This window comes from Cyclopterus lumpus, chromosome 20 (assembly GCF_009769545.1).
Source record: "Cyclopterus lumpus isolate fCycLum1 chromosome 20, fCycLum1.pri, whole genome shotgun sequence".
NCBI lineage: Eukaryota > Metazoa > Chordata > Actinopteri > Perciformes > Cyclopteridae > Cyclopterus > Cyclopterus lumpus.
Window position 1 is genome coordinate 8,904,823 of NC_046985.1, and position 22,823 is coordinate 8,927,645.

Genomic DNA, 22,823 nt, shown 5'->3' on the forward strand with positions numbered 1-22,823 from the left:
ATTTGTGATGAAGTGAAAGCAGAGCTATTTTTACCCACCGTTTTCTGGACCAGTGCCACTTCTGGACAATAATATAATCGTGCAGTAGTGACACATTTCTCCAGATTAGTGGCCTTGGCTTCAAACTGTGAGTCAGCTTTGGGTTTTCTTGGGACCCTTACTCCGCCTGAAATACTCCGCAATAAAAACCCATTTCTAAAAAGCAACAATGTAGTATTTAATTACGTTATTGGACAATGAGTGCAAACAATGAGTTGAATGCAGTTTTTTTGTTTCCTTCTCATGCACTATAATTACACGACCTAATCACACACAACCATTTGACCACCTCGCTCCCTGACTCTCTTTAATGACATGTTTTACGTTTTTTTTACTCCATTCTCCATCTATTTGTCTCATTTTCGCTCCCCAACTTCTCTCTTTCTGGTCATGCTGTCTCGATAGTAATTCCCTAGAGGGGATCCCGGGGGAGGAAGTTGACGTGTTGAACCCTGATTGTATAGAGAACAGCAGTAAAATACATGAAGAAAAGTCACTTAACCAAGGCGACTGATTGTTGTTTCCCCGATCTTCCTCCTGGACAACAATTGATGATTGTCTGCGGGGGCTTGGGCCTGACAGTGTCTGATTGGCTGATTGTTCCTCCGGCCCTGTGTGGGGGCCTGTAAATGTGGCATTGTGGGAAGTACCATTGTGTGCTCTTCCTCCAGACAAGAGCTCATTCCCACGTGAAAGAGGTGCTGAGCAGGAGCTCAAGAGCAAAGGCAGGGTGGGGCCCCAGGAAGCCAAGGGGACTTAATTCCCAACAGCCAAACTCTGTGAGAGAGTGTGGGTGTTGTTTGTATTTATTTATGTGCAGTTGAGCTATTAAGAACTAAATTAGAAATTAAGAAAATCCCTTTTCCGCAAGAAAATCAAGGCCCAACCAATTTACTTGGGGCCCTGAGACAATACATATTATTCTCTGTTATTTTCAAGGGCCCTTGTTCTGGGATCCCTGAGTAATTTAGCCTGTGAGGACAGTTTTTAATTCTTGAATATCATTTGTAAGGAGGCAAGAAAAGGTTCAACTTATGTGAAACTTAGAAGCCTTAATAATACTCTGGTGAATTTGAATACTTGAGGTTGAAAATTAAATAGCACTGAATTTGTAGAATTATTGAAGAATATTAAATAATATTCAACTTAGTCTAAAAAGTAAAATACATTAAAAGATAAAAATTCAAACTTCATAGAATTACAGAATCTTTTTATTTGGTTGAACTGAATTTTATACCTGAATTTTCCAACTTGAGAAAACGTTTTTGAGACTGTAAAATATATATATTTTTAATTAAATCAACAAATAATAAAATTAATGTTTTCAAAAGTGCTTCATAAAGAAATCTTTAAGCACTAATCTATTCTTTATTAATTTTGTATTCACTCTATAGTAATCTAAAAAATGAACAAAAGCAAACATTGTGTGAAGACAACAAGCTAACAACTCAATAAATAATGTTTATATCAATCAGATGATTACTTGATCTATTTTTGTTTATAAAAGTTACATGTTAATTTATTTAAAGGTAAGTGTATACTATAGGCTTATAGATGACGAGGAGGACGATGAAGAGGAGATCGTAAAGCTGCAACTACTCACTTGTGACCACCACCTGTGTGTCCAGGTGGGCCTCCTGTCCGGTGATCAGGTGGCGGGTGGAGCATCTGTAGGCGCCGGAGTCTCTGGCTGTTAGGTTGCTTAGCAACAGGACCAGACGATTGGAAAACTCTCCAGATGTGAGCTGCTGACTGCTCAGGGCCGGGCTGCGGGATCGGGCGTCCTCTGTGTCGTTCACTCGTTGCCATGACAGCGCGGTGTACAGGTACTTATTGGCTACACAGGTGAGATGGAGGTCTCCGCCCTCCCTGGGTTTCTCCCTCTGGCTCACACTGAAGCCTCCTGTGACGTCTGAGGGAAAAGGAGATGAAAAGATGTGGAGAAGAGGTGAGGGAGGGTGAACCAAATGTAAACCTTCACTGATCTCCTGATGAAAAAACCCTCTCTGTGTCTCGACAAGCGGATGAGGATCCTGTCTGGTGCACGAGACCAGGAGAGCTGATCCAACCAATCCTCCATTTTTATAACCTTTGACAACAACGCTAAATGGCTATTGTGGGTACGAGCAGCTAGTGGAATACAGTGAAAAGGCTTTTTATTTACTTTAGCCATCCGAAACTTCCCGTGGAAACGGCTCGAGAGTTTCCTGATGGCAGATAGTGTTTATCTTTCCCAAACACCCCAAGGCCTCCCGAAATAAAGCGGACCTGCCAGTCCAAGGAAGTGTGCTGTACGGGGAAGTGGAACGATAAGAGCCCCAGGTTCCTGTTTCGCTCTCGCTCACACACAGCTAGTTCACAGCCTTCTGCACAGACACACACTCATGCACACAAATAGACACTAGAAAAGGTTTAGCTGTTGGCCTAGTAACCAATCTGACCACATGACACACATAGCTGCAGTATGTACCGATGCACATACGCTACTTCGTTCTGCCAAAGATTTCAACCCACATTAATGTGTGTGTTTCTTCTTCTGACACATAACAACCCTTGTTTTAAACTACGTAAAATATCTATTTGAATTCTTGCATCTGGTACAATTTTTCACATTTTCCATGAAGAATTCTCAAATTTGTAACCAGATGCCACTTGAGAATTTTATAATGTCTAAATACTCTTTTTTTAGATGAGAAAAGTTGCATTTTTTTTTTAAGCAGCTGCGGTGCCATCCCTCGAGGTCAGCTTGAACACTGAGATTTGTTGCTCTAGAGCATCAAGCTCTTTCCACAGCAATGCAGTGACAATGCTGGTGTGTCTCTTTTGCACATTTCTGACATTGCATCACATTGTCTCACACATAACTTAACACAACAACTCAATATACAGTCTTCTGCAACCTCAAAACTCAGTATTTCATCGCTGGCCATCTTCTGGTTTCACCTCCCTTGCTCCTTCCTCCTTTTCACTCAGCATTTTGGTTTATGCTTCTTCCACTCACAGTCGGTACTTATTACTACTTATTACACAGAATAGCTTTCATCTCCTGCACATGGGCTCTTATTCCCTTTTACTCTACACAGCACTGCAAAGGACATTTTATTTGGGAGAGGAAGTCAGTGTGTTCAATCAAATAAATACTGTCAAAGTCTAACTGAGCAATAGGCAACACATATATGTCATCTGTGCACAAGTGTGTGTAGGAGTGTGTGGGTGTGTTTGCAGTGATGACAGCAAATCACAAGATGAATGATGAATGTGATAATAATGTTTCGAGACCAGTGAGTCACCCTCTCCATACAGCAGGGTCATTAGAGTTTAATGTCTGATTGCGTTTAGTTAATCTGATAAAAAAAGGTTTTGGGGTTTTATTTCTTTCTCTCTATATTTATTTATTTGTATTCATTCCTTCAAAAGATTCCCATTAGCTGATGCCAGAGGTACCAGCTTGTCTTCTTGGGGTCAGAAACCCAGTACATCGTATTCATCATATACTGTATACAACATCACATGCATGTTATGTTCATCACACGTGCATCACTAAGTGTGTTACATTAAGAAAGGGGTTATCAATTTCATTTATGTGGAAATTAATTAGCTGCACGGTGGTGTAGTGGCTAGCACTGTCGCCTCACAGCAAGAGGGCCGCGGGTTCAATTCCCGGTCGGAGCGGTCCTTCTGTGTGGAGTTTGCATGTTCTCCCCGTGGCAGCGTGGGTTCTCTCCGGGCTCTCCGGCTTCCTCCCACAGTCCAAAGACATGCTGCAGGTTAATTGATCTCTAAATTGCCCATAGGTGTGAATGTGAGAGTGAATGGTTGTATGTCCCTACATGTGCCCTTGATGGACTGGCGGCCTGTCCAGGGTGTCCCCTGCCTTCGCCCTATGTCAGCTGGGATAGGCTCCAGCGCCCCCGTGACCCTAATGAGGATAAGCGGTATTGAAAATGGATGGATGGATGGATGGAAATTAATTAATTAATCTTATAATTAGTCTATAGCATAAATTAGCCATCACCAAGGTCATTATACATGAAATCAACTAGTTTTTTTTTCTTAAATTGTATTTGAATGAGGATTTGCTTCAGGTTTGATGGATATAAAGGGGGCAGATATTCCAATGATTCATTCTACAGGAAATTGTTACATTTTGGGCGAGGTAACATGATTAGCTCTAGTGAAGTGACACATTTGGTCACTTGACTGCAAAAACTATATATATAAAAACAAAATTGCTATTGTTGATGTGGCTCCAACCTTTGTGTTGAGGGAAATATGTTATTGTATATGTTCTTTACAGAAAATGTTCTATCAATATGTTTCAAGGTTGAGAAAGATAATTAAATGCAATTTCTTTCATCAATTAAAACTCTAAAAAAGGTAATTGTGACCGAACAGAACAGAAGAATTAAGATTATTTCATCCCAACTCATTATTTCGGATTAAATAATCAGTACAATTCAATAGTGACAAAGCATCAAGTGAATCAGCAGATAGCGGCCTAGTTTCATTTTTAAATTGATGAGGGAGTAAAGGGAGGCTAGCAGGTGACAGAAAGAAGTACGATTCTGGGAAGTGAAAGAGAGGAGAGGAAAGATTGTGAATAGAAAACAGTTCATTGTAATTGAAAACTGTCATTTCTGATATATGTAAAAAAAAAAAAAAAAAACTCCCATGAGTTGTATATCTGAGGAGATGATTCCTCACCTGTGACGTAGAAGTGGAAGTCTAGCTGATCTGTGCCGGCAGAGTTGGAGGCAACGCAGCGATACACTCCAGACACAAAGGCCTCTGCCACAGTCAGGACCCCCACTGTCTGTGGAGAGCACAAACATCCGCATGATCAAACCGACACGCACGCACGCACGCACGCACGCACGCACGCACGCACGCACGCACGCACGCACGCACGCACGCACGCACGCACGCACGCACGCACGCACGCACGCACGCACACACACACACACACACACATTTCAGGTTCCGGCCTCTAACCTCTGCCACGGATGGCAGGATTCATATTTTCCATGGGCCCCACTCAGCAGACAATAGGGGTCTCTGAGCCGGGGACTCCTGCACACTTCCAACCCAGTAGGTAGCTCGACATAAAAGCTGTTGATAAGTATTAATAAAGGTGTGTGTCTGTCAATGTATGTATGTGGCAGAAGTGAGCGAATAAGGACAGAAATGATACGTTAAGTGGAACTAAACTATACAGTAAAGTGTGTAACATGCGATCCAACTTCTACTCAGATTTAATGCATTTTTTTTGTCATTTTCCATCAATGAATCTGTTAATTATTGCGATTAAGATATTTCTCCAGGACAAATTGTAGTTATTGCACCTTTGGGCTTATTTATATTGGGATGCTTTTTGTGTTTTTAACCTAAATTTTGACAGCATAAAAATCCTATCCTGACACACTAACAGGCTCTTCTGTCAGTCACAGTGTGTATTGCAATGCTTCGCCTACCTTCTTCTTCCCCTGAAGCACTTCCAGTCTGTGCGTAATACTCAGGATGTGGTTGCTTGTGGACGTGGCGGGGACCCTCTCTGTCACAGGGCTCCATGGCGAGGAGGACGTTGGACACACACACCTAATAAGGAGGATGAGGAGGAGGATACGGACAGGGACTCAGCTGTGTTGACACAAGTAATTTCATGCTGCCTCCAGGTGTGTGTGTGTGTGTGTGTGTGTGTGTGTGTGTGTGTGTTTTTTTCTCAGCTGTGCTCTGCAGGAGGAAGACCAGAACATCAGGGAATGCCTTGATCATCACTGCTTGATGCTATCTTCACCTTCATTCACATAATCATCATCACCAAACCTTTTTTATCAATAGCATGACGTCCTCTCACGGCACTGCAAGCTCACAATAGGATCTTTGGATTGCTATGTATTGCTGGATTGTTCACCTATGGAGGATGCAGAGGTGGTATTGTAATCCTGTGGATCAACTTCCTTCCATTCTTAACAAATCATCCCACATTTCAAGAGTTCCTGTCTCTCTCTCTCTCTATGAGTCTCGCAAATCTAAATCCATAGATTACAGACTAGTTGAGCTGTGGGAACTGGAGCTAGAGCAGTCTGCTTTGTGGTTTATTTATACACATCTTTAGGATGAAAACCTCGGAATTTATATATGAAGGGGCCAGAAACACACAACGTTTGATCAACTAGTTTCAGAGTGGAGAGAAAATGTGTCTCCATGTCTTGTAACTCATAACTGTTATATAAAAGCAATGCTGCACCGCTTATATATATTGAATATGATGATTAAATGTAATGTAATGAAAATGTACAACAAGGCACAGTTAATTAATTGTGATTATGAATTAAAGTTATTTTATTGAGCACTACATTTGGTAAATATGTTTAGTGCAAGAAGCACGATTTGTAAAATGCATTTTTGTTGTGATAATTGTATCAAATAAAAATCAGTTAATGAAATAAAGCATTATTTGATTAATTCTTATGGCATTAAAAACAGCTCTATTTTTTTGTATATTTTAAACAGTTTCAAAACATTTAGAAATCATCTCTTTTTATCGAGGAGATACATTTTGTGTAGACTGAAGGAATTTGTATTTATGTTTCACCAAGGTTATTAAGCATGATCTGAAGTTTATACAAAATAATATACTGAATAGGCATCGGTTGTGCATTACAAAGGGGGTACACGTTTTATACAGTATGTAAGAATTTGTCTCCAGCAAGGAAGTGACGATATTCACCAAAATTATTAGACACGATTTGAAGTATATGCAAAATAAAATATTTGATAGTTACTTGATTGTAGGGCATCATCTGTGCATTATAAAGGGGGGATACGTATCTATCTATTTATCTGGCAGTACAATGTAGACATATCTCATAATCAAAAGAAAGGAGCTTCATCATTTAGACATGAACCTTCATGCTCACTGTAAACGGTCATTTCCACTCTGTTCATTGATCCACTGCCTGTTTATAGATGTGTCGCTGACCCTCTCAACTCCCCGTCTCTGTCTGTATCCGTCTGTCTGTCCTGAGCTCCTCCCTGAGGTTGGTTCCTCTCTGCTCCCTGATTGCTCTTCCTCTTGGCATGTGCAATTGCACAAATGACCCACCCTGTGCATGACACCATGGGCCTGAGACACACACACACACACACACACACACACCCACACACACACACACACACAGACACACACACCCATCACACAGGCGGAGATTACACCAACACTCCCACGCTTCCCAGGAAAAGCCCAAAGTGGCACTCACAAACACACAAACAAATATGATTAGTTAGCTGGATGTGTTGACAAAGACGTGGTTAGAAACAGAAAGCTTGTATATACAGTCATGCCACAGCCACATTCACACAGTGTGTAACTGAGAACAGGGTGAGCAGCAGCCGCCCGGAAATATGATGGAGTTGTGTATCAGTGGGGGTCATCTCCTGCCTTTTCTTTCTGTCTTGTTTCACTGCTTAAAATAGACTTTTACCGCTGTCCCTGTCCCGTTTCAAACCCAAAATAACCACAGGGCGTCATAAACCAATACACAAATATAAGCAAAGTTTAATGCAAAAACACAAACAACTGATATAACACTTCAATACAGATTCATACAAAGTTGGCAAATATTGTCATTCGTCATATGTAAGTTAGTTGTATAAAATTATTAAATATTAGATTCATATATTACTCATAGAACATCTGTATACAAGGAATGAATCACATTGGGAGACACCCGTAGACACACACACACACACACACGTTCCTGCACAAGTACACACACTCTCACACTTGCTTTACACACACACACAGACTTTACTAAAACACTGATGGCACTCATACATTTTTGATTTTAATGAACTTTCAATACAGAGACAAGAGGGCTGTTATACTGACATCATTTGACAAACAAGACATTTTGACATGGAATGACGCGGGACGACACAGGATGACATGATATGACAGAGGGCATAGTCTCTGGTCTGTGGACACTTCCTACATGGTAGGCGTCTGCTGACCGTCAGTCTTTTAAAAGAGAACTGTAGGAATCCCATAGTGAACAACACAAAGCTTGTCCTCTCTCCTGTTTTGCCCGTCCAAGGTGAGCACATTTGATCTTCTACCAGTGGCTTAAAATCGGAACAGAAACTCACAGCTTTTGTGGATGTCAGAATCAGATTGGGGCTTGGGACAGGCACGGTTCATGCACCCATTATAGTACCACTCTAGGACACAGAAAACAAGCAAAGCAGCTCCAGAAATGTGGTTGGTGGATGAATGGAATTGCACTTCTTCTGGCTCAAAATGTCTGTGAAATGTAAAAAGCATAAAACTACAGGATGGCTGGGTGCAAGGGGCTACTTTGTGCTAATTAAGGAAATAAATAAATAATCAGTAAAGCAGGTGTCCTTATATCCTTATTGATGTGGTTTTCTTCCCTCCTTGTTTCCCCTGTCTCCTGGTCCTCACTGCTCAGCAGTGTTCCAAGTCACTCTCCTTATTTTCCACACCAGTTTAGCACGCACAGGATCATCACATGGGGTCACTGGTAATGCCACTGAGGGTTCTGGCTGCTGTGGACAAGCGCTGATGAGTGTGTTGAGGTGGTGGTGGTGGAGGGGATGGGCTCCAAGGAGGGAGGCGATGGGGGAGTTGGTCTTGATGCTTGGTTGGGGTGGAGGGCAGAGCTGGTGAGGGAAGGGGTTGGAGAGGTATGTGTGGGGGGCAGCAGAGTTGGGGGAAGGGGTGTGGGGGGTCTCTCAAGAATAGATCAAGCTCTTGAGGAAGCGGACTGTGCCACGTTTGAAGACGAAGGGACAATCACGCTGCTGGGAAGCGTCTCGCGTCGGAGAGGAAGCCAAACAACGAGAGGAAAAGCGCTCTGATTTTCGCACAGGAAGCCCAGTGCGCCTCCTGCCCGGGCCAGATAAGAGCGCTGCTGTTCCCAGGGCCAGAACCAGGAGTGAGCCCAGGACCCAGGCGTGAGGCCCCCCATCAGCCTGGCCCAGCCTGGTCCAGTGTCCCTGGGCTTCCTCCAGTGCGGCGTCAGGCTTGTGGTGCAGCCGGGCTGCAAAGAACAAGGGGCTAGTGAGGATCCAGCCGAAAACTAACTAAAGAAACACACTCAATGTAGACACTGTGGCAGAACCAGAACCAGAACAGAGCTTTAAAAAAGACCATAAATCAGTCAGTGAAGAGGCCAAATGTAATCTGCTGATACATCACAATTATAATTGACATCCTTTATGTTAATAAACTGTAGCTTTAGTGCTCTCGTGAAATATTTATGTTGTTGTGAATATTGCTTTTCTGTTGCATGTTTGAATGCATGTATGTTTTGTGTGCTTTAGCCAATTTGTTTGTTTAATTTATAGACATTCAAATTAAATTTTGACCTACAAACCGCCACAATTTAAATGTTAATATCAATCATTGATTTACCAAAAGAATCATACAAAGACATCTATTTTGGCAATTTTTTTTTTCATATGCAGATTGCATATGACTAATCATAATGAAACAAGATACATTCTGCTCTCATACATACTGTGCATCTACACTTTAACACCATAAGGAGGTACAACAGAAGCAAGAATACATTTCCCGAACATGCAATTGATTTTCTCGGTACATTTTTGCAGGATAAAGAGTTTATATCCCTCTGACAAAGATGATCAGATACTTTAGCATCACCCGAAGATGTTCATGTACATTGTATAGATTACATTTGGCATTGGCCAGAGATGTCCAGAGACGGGTGACACCCTGCTGGAGGCACCACGGCATGGCGCCATGTGAGAGTGCCGGTGTTAAGGGTCAAGTACACTGATGATGTCAGTGGGAATAAAGTTTGGGCGGCTGCTGTGGTGCTCTCAGGTGATACTTAACCTTTCTGACTTGGTCAAAAGCAACACAATAAGTAACTGACCTCCAATAACAACTCAATCAATGTTTCAGCCAAGTGCCGGCTTGAGTACTCGTGTGTGTTGACTGAATGACTGTCCCCCTGCATTACTGGGTTGGGCCATTTCTCATGAGAACTTTATATATAGTGTGTGTGTCAGATATAAGAAATGGCATCACAGGATACAGTGTGCAATCACAATAATAAACAGGCCTCTTACCCTGCGTCCTGGACAGGAAATTCATTAAATCATAGCGTTTGATTTGGAAACCAACAAATCGTGACTGAGAGCACGGAACTGGTTTCCATTGAAGTGTGTTTTTTTTTCTCTGTCCTTTCAACTCTGAGATACGCAGTGTACTGTGTCTGTGAATGTACCAGGCGCACACACACACACGCATTCTGCCACGCACAGGCTACACATTTGTATACACTTAAACAAACATATGAAAGAGGAAACAAACATATGGGAAAAGAGTTGCACAAGCAAGCAAACATATAAACACAAACACGTTGAGACACACACACATAGAAATGTGGGCGCGCGCGCACACACACACACACATACACAAGCAAACACACACATTTTCACAGATTCTCCGCACATGAAAGGCCCCCAAAGGCATCTGTTCTGGTTACAAGAAGGAAATGCTGTCTGAACACATACTGAAATAGACAAAACATGTCTCGTTTTTCAAAATCACACACACACACACTCACACACACACACACACACACACACACACACACACACACACACACACACACACACACACACACACACGTTGTGCTGCAACGTGTGTGTAACGTTATAGCCCGAATGTTAGTTTTAGTCTTTGCCGCCAAAATATGTACAAAATATATCAGTTTAAATTGATGTAAACTAAAAACAGCAACAGGTGGTCTTTAGATCGTGTGACTATTTGAACATAATATATATGTTTTGCTGTCAAATGTCTTATTTCAAATGGCTTGCTGCTCATTATGGAGGCACAATTTGAACGTGCACACTGTGTCTTCTGGGCTACTTACAGGCCTTTGGATGGGCAGGGATGCCAGAGCCACTGTATGTGGGGAGGAGGGACTCCGTGGGTTGTGCAGTGATGGGCTTGTCTGCTCCCCCGTGGCACCGAGCCCGAGTCTTGCAACGACACCGCTTTCTCCCCTATCTGAGGACTCACTGTCAGACAAGAAGCAACCACAAACCCAAAGGTTAAACACTGAGGTGAGTCCAAGACAGAGCTAAAGGTGGTGGTGGTGGGGGGGGGGGGGGGGGGGGGGGGGGAGAGATAATTCAATTTCTCACCATTAACCACAAGTGTGAGCGTGAGGTTCTGGTAGAGTCCGTGTTCTTGGATTCGCACAAGGACAGCGTACTTCCCAGCATCCTCCTCTGCCACATCCCGGATCACCAGGGAACTCCCATCCATGTGGTATCTGGAGCATTGCTCTGCTGCCACCATGCCATCTTTCAACCTGGCAGAAAAAAAGACCTCTGAGCAAAGTTTCAGGGACTGAATGATTGTGAAAGTTTTAAGGTGGAAAATAATTTAAATATAAAGAGCAAAAACAAAAACAAAACATAATTTCCAAGGCCTTTCGTAGGAAAGGGTGTTGAGTAAGTGTGCCAGAGATTAAAATGATTTGACATTTAATGAAAAAATGTCAAATTAATTTACCCACAAAAAAGTGAGGCAAACAAGATACAAAAACAAGGCGGTTAGGTGTGACTTCAGGGATCAAGGTGATCTCTTACCAGATGACTTCAGGGGCAGGGAACGCTCGTAGTTTGGGAGAGATTCGGTAAGATTTCTGTCCTGCCTGTACCTCCATCACAGATCCAAGTCTGGGCTTCAGGCGAATAAACGGACGGTCTAATTTTGAAGACACACGTCCACACATTTAGGTAGAATTAAGGAGGCGAATGCAAAAGTTTGGTAATTGCTGTGACATTAATCCACCACACGCAAAAAAAAAAAAGAGTTGATCTCACTAGTTTTGAGTAATTTGTTCTGCAGCTGAATCATCTAAATGTCAGGGAGTTTCAGAGGAAGACACTCACCATAGACGGTAACAGTGACTTTCTGTTGTTTGGTATTTTCCCCGCTGGTCACGCGGCATGTGAAGAGGCCTCGGTCTGAGCGCTGGAGCTTCGGGATGGTCAGAATATTGTAAAACAGCATGTGCGTCCTGTGTTTCAGGAGCCTTTTCAAAGTGGAGCCGGTGTTGTTATTCTGAAGGTGGAGAGGGAGGAAGAGCCATGGGATTAACACTGAAGCCTCACAAATGGCTTCTCACTAATATCTAAAGCAATAATAGCTATAGCTAAATATACTCAAATATTCATCAAGTATAATGATAAAGTTATAGTCCCAACTAATAAGGCCTCAATGACATGGACCTTATCAGGAAGTGGTAGAGTTGAGGTCACATTAATTGCAACATACAAATTGTGGCTAACCAAAAGCATTGAACAATTTAAGTGAAGGGACACGTGAGTAACATTAATAAGAAAGTCTATTAAAAAGGCATTTTTTATTTATGGTAGTTAAAGTTGTTTCGGTTGTTACGTTATTATCTCACCCGTCTAAATAGATTTGTTGCCTTAACCTAACCAATCATTTCACAACGTTTACCATGCAGCATCGTACGTTTGTGCAAGCGTATTTGTGGTACCGAAAACATCGGCGTTCACCGTATCGGCGTTCACCGTATCCTGTGGTTTGCAGAACTGTACGAACATTTGTTCCGGCGACTGATTTGCCCGCTCAGTCTCTGTCAAAAGTAATTTGTCTCCACAGACTTTAATGCAGGTCTGACCTTTCCAGGGTAGTCCCAGGTGATGTTGACCCTGGTGTTCAACTCCCCGGTGGCGGTGCAGTTCAAGACCAATCTCTCTCCCTTGAGGGCCTGCACAGGTCCACTGCTGTTCAGATACACCTCCATGATGTTACTCACTGTGACAAGAAAGACACAAGAAATGATGTAGAGAATTGCATAAAAATTGCATATCTACGTGTGATTTGCTTTGTATCTAAAAAATAATGTATGCACTGCTGACCTGGTCGGTGTACAAAGTAAATACGTGACTTGTGTGTGACGCCTTCGGTGATGGTCTGGCAGTAGAAGAAGCCAATGTAATAGAAGGTTGGAGCTCGGATGGTGAAGCCGTGCTTGCTGTTCCAAACAATGCTCCTATGGTCTGGACTCAGGCTGTGGTTGGGGTACTGTGGGAGGAGTACGAGACAACACCCGTCACCATCATCACTAAGACTGATTTGACATTTAAACACTGCAAATAAGGAAGGACCATAGTCATGTGTAACACCCGGTTAAAACGGTGGTAATACAAAAGAGGAAACGGGTCTTTGTCAATAGCTTTTGATTTGCTGTCAGACAAAAAAAAAAGGTTAAAAAAAAGTCAAGACTCATTTTGACTTCATTGTTGGGACGTTAACAAGTTAACTCAAGATCAACTTTCAGTCCTGAAGCCAGCTCCCTGAAACTGAACCAGCTACATTGAATACCACTGACATTGATTCAATTATTTACACCTTTTGTCTTTTACGACTCAGGTCTCTTGGACCCAAGAGCAAATTTTGATTAACTGAACTGCAGTTTCTGGAATTGGGTTCCATTGTGTGCAGGTTTGAGCTCAAATCCAGATAGTCTTGGCTCCACTTGAGTTTGCGCTTTTGTTTTAGCTTCTAATGGTAAGATAGTAGCAGGTCCCTTACAACAACCTCCTGAAGATGTTAATTATAGAGTCCACTTTGCCATACGAAGCCCCAGATGATGCTGCTTGTATTCTCACAGTCTTGGTTTTATAATACTTGGCTACCTGGACACGGACACTTGTGTAACTGTGTAACCGTGTTGTTTTTCTGGAAGCAGCCTAAAGGAAATGTTTACTAGAGTTTCTGTGACACAGTGGAAGCCTCCCACCCACTCTCAAGGGAACAGGTGGACCCCCACACCACTATCACACACACACACACACTCGCACACACACACACACACACACACACACACACACACACACACACACACACACGCACACACACACACACACACACACAAACACACTTCCTCCCACCCCTGCACCCACAGTGTGAACTGGTTGATATCCCCCCTCCCAGAGTGAGGCCGACCCTCTCAGACGCCACTGAGCTCCTCCTCCTCTCTCAGTCCTGTAAAGTAGATGCTCTTCCCTCGTCCCCAAACTTCCTGACGCCACCTCTGATCGACCTCAGGGCCCTCTCTGCCCCTCTTAACCCCAAAGTATGTGAAGGTGGAGAAACGAAGGAGGAGCGAAGAAGTCAGAGGAGTCAGGATATGAGGAACGTGACTCCAGTTCATCTCCTCGCATCCTGTTACTACAGGATATATACATTTTGACTTGAACCCCGGGTTGAACCCGCCATTCCAGACCTCGGGGACCTTCTGGTCACTTTCACAGCGAGAGCGACAGAGCAGAGCCTCCTGGGTATTGTTCCCACTGAGAAGGGTCATATTAGAGATCCAGGAAAAAAACACTGTGACAGAGAGTGGATTTCTGGTTTGGCCAGAACAGGATTAGAGGAGGGAAAGGAAGGGAGTGGAGGAGAGCGATTTTTAGAATAATTACCTTTGAGGTTCCAGGCATTTGTGAGGAGATGGAAGCAGAAAATAAATACGCGTGTGTGTTGATGTCTAGCCATGTCTGTTCTAAGATCATTTTCATATTTTGGAAAACCAGGACATGTCAAGTACAGTCTTGTTTGTCCCAGGTGACAATACATTTTCAATATTCTTCAATACAGCATGATATTTAGTAAATGAAGACGATAAAGCAGGGTATGATGTAGAGTATGGCTACCTTGTGATTGACAGGTTACTACCAGGTTTGGGTGCTGTCTGTGTTGTCGCCTTAGAATTTTAACACTTTCGCAGTCACTCAAAATTGTATTATTCAGCAGTTAGTTGTACTTAGCTCCACCCTCTGGTGTAACTTCTGACAGCAAAAGAACAACATGCTGACCGCCAAAATGCTGAACTTGAGTCTTCAAAATGGTAGTCCACAAATCAATGGATGGCATCACGGTGATGCGACCACTATAGTCTGTAGCTTGTCCCAATGATGTTTTGCACCTCCCAAATCCTGAGAATTCCTCTTTTGCAGCGTTCCTCTTGCTTTGTAGCCATGGTTACATCATGGCCAATGGTGGTCAGTTCGAGCACACTTTTCATTCTGACTGAAATATCTCAACAGCTGTAAGATGGATTGCTATAAAATTTAGTTCAGATATTCTTTTTCCCCAGAGGATAAATCCATCTGTCTTCATCCACTGATTTTTCCTCCAAATTTAGTTCACACATCCATGTTTCCTTCAGAATGAATTGTTATAACTTTGGTTATCCTCAGAACTTTCATGGAGAAAGTGTATGGTTCAAACTGAGGGGGGAGGAGTTTAAAAGACATGGACATTTAGTTAGTTTAGGAAATGTAGGGCCGAAGATTTTGTGCTAAAAGTTCTCTGTTGCTGCTGCACCAATTTTGAGCATTCATTTAAATGCAAGTCCCTTAACTTTATGGAGGTGCAATACTAAATTGTTGGAGTGTATTGAAATAGTATATATTTATTCTTGTTTCTATCAAGATTTGTGCATGTAATATACAAAAACAGTCACGTTCAAAGTCTTCTATGTTTTACAACTACTCTATTGTTGTTGTACCACAATAAGCTTCCTACAGTGACGCGCAAGCTGCCATATTAATGATCAGCGTTCGTGATTAAAGAGCATTTACTGTACTTTCATCTGGCGGGGTCAACAGTAGCTGCCCTCTGCTTCCTCCTTCAGGCAAAACAGCTGTTTAAAGCATCAGTTGGGGAAGTTGGCAGCCAGGATTCCTACTACAAGAGGTGGAGGGTGAGATGTGGGAAGTGGTGCTGGCCAGCGGCCAAAAGGGGCAATCCAGACCTCATGTCCTGTTTCCAGAGGCAGAAACAGTGCCAACAGGACGCTGTGGGCCTCGCTTTATCGGAAAAAAGTTAGTAAAGAAAGGGGTATCATTGACTGGAAGGTTTTCTTGCAGATTTAGGCAGACATACCTGTTGTTGTTTCATTGAAAGGCAAATGACATCTATTTATGCAGCAACATGCACTCATACAAAAACAGACAAGCATGCAGACAGCAAGCACTCTAAATGCTCCTCTTTGCACTTAGTCGCACTGTCCCCTCGACCCCTCACTCAGCACTCGAGCACCAACACTCACAACCATATCCGCACACACTTTCACACATATCCGCAAATGGACGCAAACAAATGGACACACACGCCACAGCTTAATGGCTGCCAAGATAAGAACAATGTGGCGAATGATCTGGAGAAGGGGAAACAACGGTACGGTGCGTTGTGTGTATTGTGTGAGCCTTGGTGGAAAAACCTGTGACACGAGAGAATGTGAGGTGTTATTGGGCAGAGGAGGACGTGAAGGTGTAGATACACTTCACGTAGTGATCATGATGCCGAGCAGATCTCTGCACCCAAACATGAATTTATAAAGAAGACATCCAACTTGTCAACTTGTCATTTCATTCATTTTTCCTGCACTGACCTTGACCAGTGTGGTTGTGACGTTTGGGTGGGTGACCCGGCAGGGGATGACCAGCGGCTGCTTCTCCTTCATGTACAACACATCTGGGCTCATACCCGGATGCTCCACAAATGGCTGCTGGCTGTCTGAAACCCAAACACTGCGGGTCAGAGACAAATACAGTACCAACAATAAACATGTCAAATCAAAGCTTAAACAAAGACTCTTTGCAGGATGTAAAATTAGCGGTGATATAAAAGAGAGAAAATTAGATAATCCCAAGAAACTAGGACCAGAGATTGTTTGAATTTCTTTGGAGAGGATTATTCAATTATCATTGTTTCAGCTCTATTCATTTCCGATATTTCCACTTGCACACCAGGAGGTGATTGATTAGGTTAAAGGTGTTCAGAGCTTTGAAAACTGACATTTTAAAAATTCAATGAGAACATCTCTGTCCAGAAACAGTGTCCTCTTTCGGTGGATGCTGCTGTTTTATTTGAGCAACACATTTCCATTCGCTTCCATTGTGTTGGACTGAAAGCCGAAAATATCACAGACAAATATCTAAAAACATGGCCCTCTAAAATCAATACAATCATAGAGCATGGTTGAATAACATTGGGGGCAAGTTTGGTCTCAGAGGTGTGTGTGTCTTTTTTGCATCTTTATTAAACACTGTGGTTTACTATCTTATCGTTTTCTTTATTTTCTAATTCTTTTTAACCCAAAGCCTGAATTTGGCAGCTTCTTTGATCAGCCCTGAGAACTGTTTGCAAAATTATTTCAGGCTACATTCAGGTCCAATACACTTAGAACAGAGAGGCCTCACAGTAGCCTTAGAGGCAAAACCCGGGGCCAGAAAAGTGCCCTTAGCTAATAAAATAAACATGACACATTAAAAGTGAAGGGAAATAAACAAGATTTTAAAAGGTGAGCGGGTTTGTCCTCCCATCCCCAGTGGAAATTTCTCCATCATTTTCTGTGAACTGACCCTTTAATTTCATGCACACACAGAAAGGAAAGAAAACAATCACCTGCTTCTATGCACAAACACACAAACAAACACACACACACTTCCAAGTATCAATCTCAGCAACAAACGAAAACAAACACACACTCCTAAACATACTCTGTCCTCCACACCCACTCATTGAATACCCATTCAGCAAATGACTGCCTGAAGTCAACAATAAACATACAGATTGTTTAGAAGCAATCAAACGGCCTGTCTGAGCTTTCTCCTCCCAGCTCGACTACTGTAATAGTGCTGTACCATTGAAAGTGTGGGTGTTGCTCACTGTATTGTTTGTTACTGTAGGGTGTTATTCAAGGAAAGAAAATCTCTGAACATTCGAACAAAAGTACCCAAAGGACTAGCGGACTGAGGGCTTCCTTCTCTTGCTTTGATTCCATGAGGACTCTGGGAGGGATGCAACGTCTGAGCAGAGCCGCAGGCCAAGTCTGACGCTTAATGGACATGGTGACCTGAGCGATTGATGGCCCCCGAGGGTCCTGTTGGCCAAACAGTAGCGTGCCCTGTGACCCTGGCCTCCAGCCCAGCTCCATGCTCGGCGCAGCCCAGCCCAAACAGCGTCACCCTCCAGGACAGGGCGGAGCTGGCAGGGTAGACATTGTGCCTCCTCTACCCCTTGATACCACTGAGCCACTGGCCTTCATCTTATCCTTCTCAGCTCCTCACACACACACACACACATACACACCTCCCTGCCGCCACCTTGTAGAGACACGGCAACATCCCCTCCCAGCACTCTTCAAGCCCTTCCCCTCCTCCCCCAAGCACAGGATGCTTCAAGCAAGGCTGAGCATAGCAGATAAGGCTGATGCCCTGGGAAACTCTGCCCAGGCCTGAGCCTTTCAGCAGCTGGGCTATTCCTGGCCTCGAGGTAGCACGTAAACGAAAGTAAAAAAGGATTTATATATAGACAACAGGGAAGTAGGCCCATGCTGAGAAAAGAGATGCTGGGGAGGAGGGGGATGCAACTGTGCCAGTCATCTAGAAGGATGTGTTGTTGGGACAAACAGTGTTTGGATATAATTGTCTCTCTGGAATTGGTCTGCATTTAGCACCCACCACATCCTGTTTAACCTGGAGATATAAACAATAAGCATGAGGGGCTTCTCAATGAGTGCAGCTAGAGAAACAGAGAAGAAGTGGCAGTTGTGCTTTTGGAGTCTTACCTGTGACATATACATAGACGGAGGTCTGTTTTGGGGTTTGGTGTCGGTATCTGCAGCGGAACAGGCCGGTGTGCCGGCCCTGGGTGCTGCTGATTGTCACACCGCTGCAGTACTGCTGGCTTTTCCTCCCACAGCGAGAGTCCTCCACTTGCACCTCATCCTTGGCCAAACCTGATGGGAACGCCCATGACAGCGCCCAGCGACCCCTGGTCAACAGGTACAAGGGGTTAGAAGTTTGCTTAGAAAACATTCACATTCAGCCAAGGAAGATGCTATAAAGGGCTCTTTAAAAACTCAAATCCCTGATTAGTTAGTTTCTTCTTTTGATTATATGATGGTTTATGTGTTTAGTGTAGAAAATGAGAAAACAACCGTGATAGCAAAACAACAACAACAACAACCTCTAAACCTGATGCAACTTGTAGAGTGTAATAGGAATAAACATGTTTCTGGCTAAAATACTATCAATAACAAGTAAAACAATATATTAAGAGGACCTGGAGACAAATAACCTGACAGGACCACTGGCTAGTGACTGTTATATATTTATTTATATATACTGATATTTTTTGTAAAACTTTTATATTGAAAGTACAAGAAACATAACTGGAGGTGAAATGGGAAAAAATGACATGATACAAAACTCAAAACAGAAAGAAGCTAACGAATAATTAATTAATCAACCACCAACAAGTCTGCATGAATGTTGGAAAGAATCTGAATGAAGTTTGTTGTTACAATTTACTTTTGAAAATCTCTTGAAAACCACGAGTAAATCGTTAGACGTGAGTGTCTTGGTTGTGATCTTGACTATAATTGTTAAGATATTAAGGCTTAAAGATGTTGTTTGCTCCGATTCACAAGTATTAAAGAAATTAAGGTTGTCTGGCCTGGATCTACCTCCAACTTACCTGCAGCTGAGCAGTAGTGTCTGGTTGGTGTCGAGGACCAGCTGCCGGGGTGTCACATCCAGAATAGGGACGCTGTACTTCCCCTTTTGATCTTTGTGTGCAGAGGCAAGGAGAGAGGATGAGAATCACAGGACATGCAGAGGCATCAACATCCCAGAACTAGATCGCTGCATCATCAGTAGTCTGTGCTTACAGTAATTATAAGGTGATAAGTCTTTATCTATGGACATATGGACCTATCCAGAGAGGTCAGAGGTCAAGGTCAGTTTATGAGAATTAATTATTCAGTATGCTTTCGGGACATGGGCAGGATTATCTGAAACGGGGGCGTGAGTCCTGGGTGTTCATTGAAGCTGAATTTCTTGCTTATTAACTAACTAATTTGGCTAAATGATGGATGCAATTATATTAAAATCATATGATCATATGATTGGGAGTCATGATTGGGACTGTCCAACTCTCTTTGTGTCGACCCGCATGCAGACCACTTTCTGAGGAAATCCTGGAAGGCAAAATCCTTAACAACCAATAAATATTTTGAACAGTTCCTTCATGCTCTGTCCAGTTTAAACCAGACAAAACCACTTTTGACTTTTGACTGATTGCAGAACCGGTCTCGGAGAGTCCCGGCTTCACAGCACGTACTCCATCCAGTCCACAGTATGTGTGACCCCCTACACATCTCCTCGGTCAGGCCACTTGACAACTTCTGTGGAAATGCGTAAGCAGTGTCCCTTTTGTTTATCAAATAAAGGCATTTCTCCACTCCATCGCTGAGGTTTATTAATGAGAGATAAAGACGACTGTGCGTCCGCCCTTCCTTCCTCCCAACAACAGCGGAAACATCATTCAGGGAAGTCCGTCCTTCACTGTGACTGCTCCTTCCAGAGCGTGCAACGCGCAGGTCAAAACAGTCCTCAGAATACAACTGTCTCACTGCTCTGAGAGTAGTTAAATCACTCTTACAGCAGCGAGTTAGTTTATCACTTAAGTCCATTAGTACCATTCATTGTCAGCATCATTGTTCCCAGAGGATGCCCCATTGAGCAGATCTAGCATTACTCACACTGCAAGCACTTCCTATACCATTTCCTTGGATTTCACATTGTGTGAGTGAAAAACACACATGGCGGGGTGAGGGAAGACCGAGAGGAAGTGAGGGATCTCCTCCAAGCCTTCTGGGGCCTTGTCAACAAGCTGTTAAGTGTCTAAAAGCACTGTTTCCAAATAACCAAATACAGTTTCCCCACTAATTCACCTAACTGCAATAGAAGTCCTTTTGTTTCCAAATATCAACATTTACAACCACAGAAAGGTTAAATGCCCATCCTGTGAAAATATGTTTTTGTGGCAAGTTTCCACACACGTATTGATCACTACTGGGAACCAATAACTCAAATTGATTCATCACAAATGTTGAGATTAAGATTCTTTTTAGGTTTAAAAAAAAAAGGAGTGATATTTAACACTGAATACACGTTCACCTCAAGACCTTTTCTTCCTGAAATCACTGCATCTAGTCTCAAAAACTTTAGGGTAAAGGAAATCAAATCATTTCTGCAGAATTCGTCTGCAGTTTTATTGGATGAGGCAACATTGAGATGGATATAGATGATAAATGTGTGTTTAAGTATGTGAAATGTATATGAATGGATGGTGGTATATGCATGTTGTACATTAATATTCACTAATGGACTCCTTCATATCATATATATATATATATAAGTATATATATAAGTATTCATATAAGTATTCTACTACTTTGGGTTGTTGGTTGACAGATTAGTGCATTGACTGAAGTTTTTAGATCTAAAGTTAGGGTTGAGATCTTGCCTAATTAGACGCCTTGCAGTCCTATAGTCAACTAGGACTGCAAGGCGTCTAATAAGTATGAGTTCATTCGTAATGTCAGTTTAGTTATATTTAAAGTTAAATTAAAACATTAGAGAAAAGTGTTTACATTTGTATTTTTCAAAAAAAACAATGGGGTTTAATTATTAGTTAATCAAGTATTTACCATGTAAAGTACTGTATATAAGGCAATGCTTATAAAGTTTTCATCTTGATTATATTTGCGCATAGTTGAATTTGACAGGGAAACACTATTTTAGCTTTCTTTCTCTTTATAGCCAACACAGTTCTTCTAAGGGACCAACGACAGCACAGAGTCTTTGGGGTGTTTTGACAAAGAGCACAGATTAACCCCGGTTCCTGCCCAGATATTGTCCTTCAGCCGGTCATGACCCCTCGTTCTTTTAAATCAGAAGTTTCATTAGACAAACTCATCAGTCTCAGGAAACATCGCCCTGCGTGAGGCCATTCACCCGGGGCCAAGCGCACAATGCGCCGGGCCACAGGGCTGCGCGTTATCCAAACACGTGTCCCGCAGGATAGCGCTTATCTCCGTCTGTGCAATCAGAGCCAATAGAGGTTTCAAAGCCGGACCGCCTCAGACACACGACCGCACCAGCGACTTAATTGACCAATAAAAGAGCAGCCCCACCACAGTGCGCCGCAATGAAAAGGCGCATCTGTGCATCTTTTGTTTTCGTCCCAAGTAAAAAACAAACTGGACGTTGTTGCATCCGTCATGGAGATAAAGAGCGTCCAGATGCCGTGTGACTCGACAGGACCCTCTGGTGTATGTGGAATAGTATCGTATAGGTAACAAATGCCATTTTATTTAGCTCACAACCACTTTTTCAATTAACAACCGTTAACTGAAAAGTGATGGACTAGTAATTAAATAAGATAGTGCGTCAACAAAAGTCACTCACCCTTTGCAAGAGCACCATACATTCCACATAGCAGGCAGATTATGATCAAATTCATCCTCTCTGGCGACTCCGATGCGGCGAGCGGGTTGCAGATATTAAATATGAACCAAGTTGTATTCCTGCTCATGTTTCCCCCCCTCCAGAGAAGGCTCGACGCAGCGCACTTGGCTGTGGCGCTCAGCGAGCAGAGGTGGTTGGTTTCCTGAGGATAGCTGCGGGAGATCACGCAACAGGACACCGCGCTTGAACTCCAGTGCAACTTTTTCCCATCGATTTGGATAGTGGCGCCGATTTATACCGTTCCCACAGTGCAGACACCGGATAGGTGACGTCACGGAAGTCCGCACACCCAGGGCGCGTCAGAGCAGTCCCCCTTTTAATTCAAGCAACGGACCAGTGAGGTGTGAATACAAGTT

General features: G+C 42.9%; 1 protein-coding gene across 1 annotated transcript in view; it reads right to left on the reverse strand.

Moving 5' to 3' along the window:
• The window catches only part of flt1 (fms related receptor tyrosine kinase 1), a 30,733-nt gene extending 8,221 nt beyond the window's left edge, over positions 1–22,512 (reverse strand). Inside the window, exons 1-13 of the mRNA XM_034560397.1 lie at positions 22,408–22,512; positions 19,631–19,721; positions 18,720–18,925; positions 16,539–16,663; positions 13,000–13,165; positions 12,759–12,895; positions 12,001–12,172; positions 11,695–11,812; positions 11,245–11,414; positions 10,971–11,118; positions 5,511–5,634; positions 4,744–4,852; positions 1,643–1,951 (exon numbers count right to left, since the gene is read on the reverse strand). Coding sequence (XP_034416288.1) covers positions 1,643–1,951; positions 4,744–4,852; positions 5,511–5,634; positions 10,971–11,118; positions 11,245–11,414; positions 11,695–11,812; positions 12,001–12,172; positions 12,759–12,895; positions 13,000–13,165; positions 16,539–16,663; positions 18,720–18,925; positions 19,631–19,721; positions 22,408–22,462 — 1,930 coding nt within the window. The 5' untranslated portion in view covers positions 22,463–22,512. The remainder of the gene's footprint in view (positions 1–1,642; positions 1,952–4,743; positions 4,853–5,510; positions 5,635–10,970; positions 11,119–11,244; positions 11,415–11,694; positions 11,813–12,000; positions 12,173–12,758; positions 12,896–12,999; positions 13,166–16,538; positions 16,664–18,719; positions 18,926–19,630; positions 19,722–22,407) is intronic.
• Between the last annotated feature and the right edge of the window lie 311 nt (positions 22,513–22,823).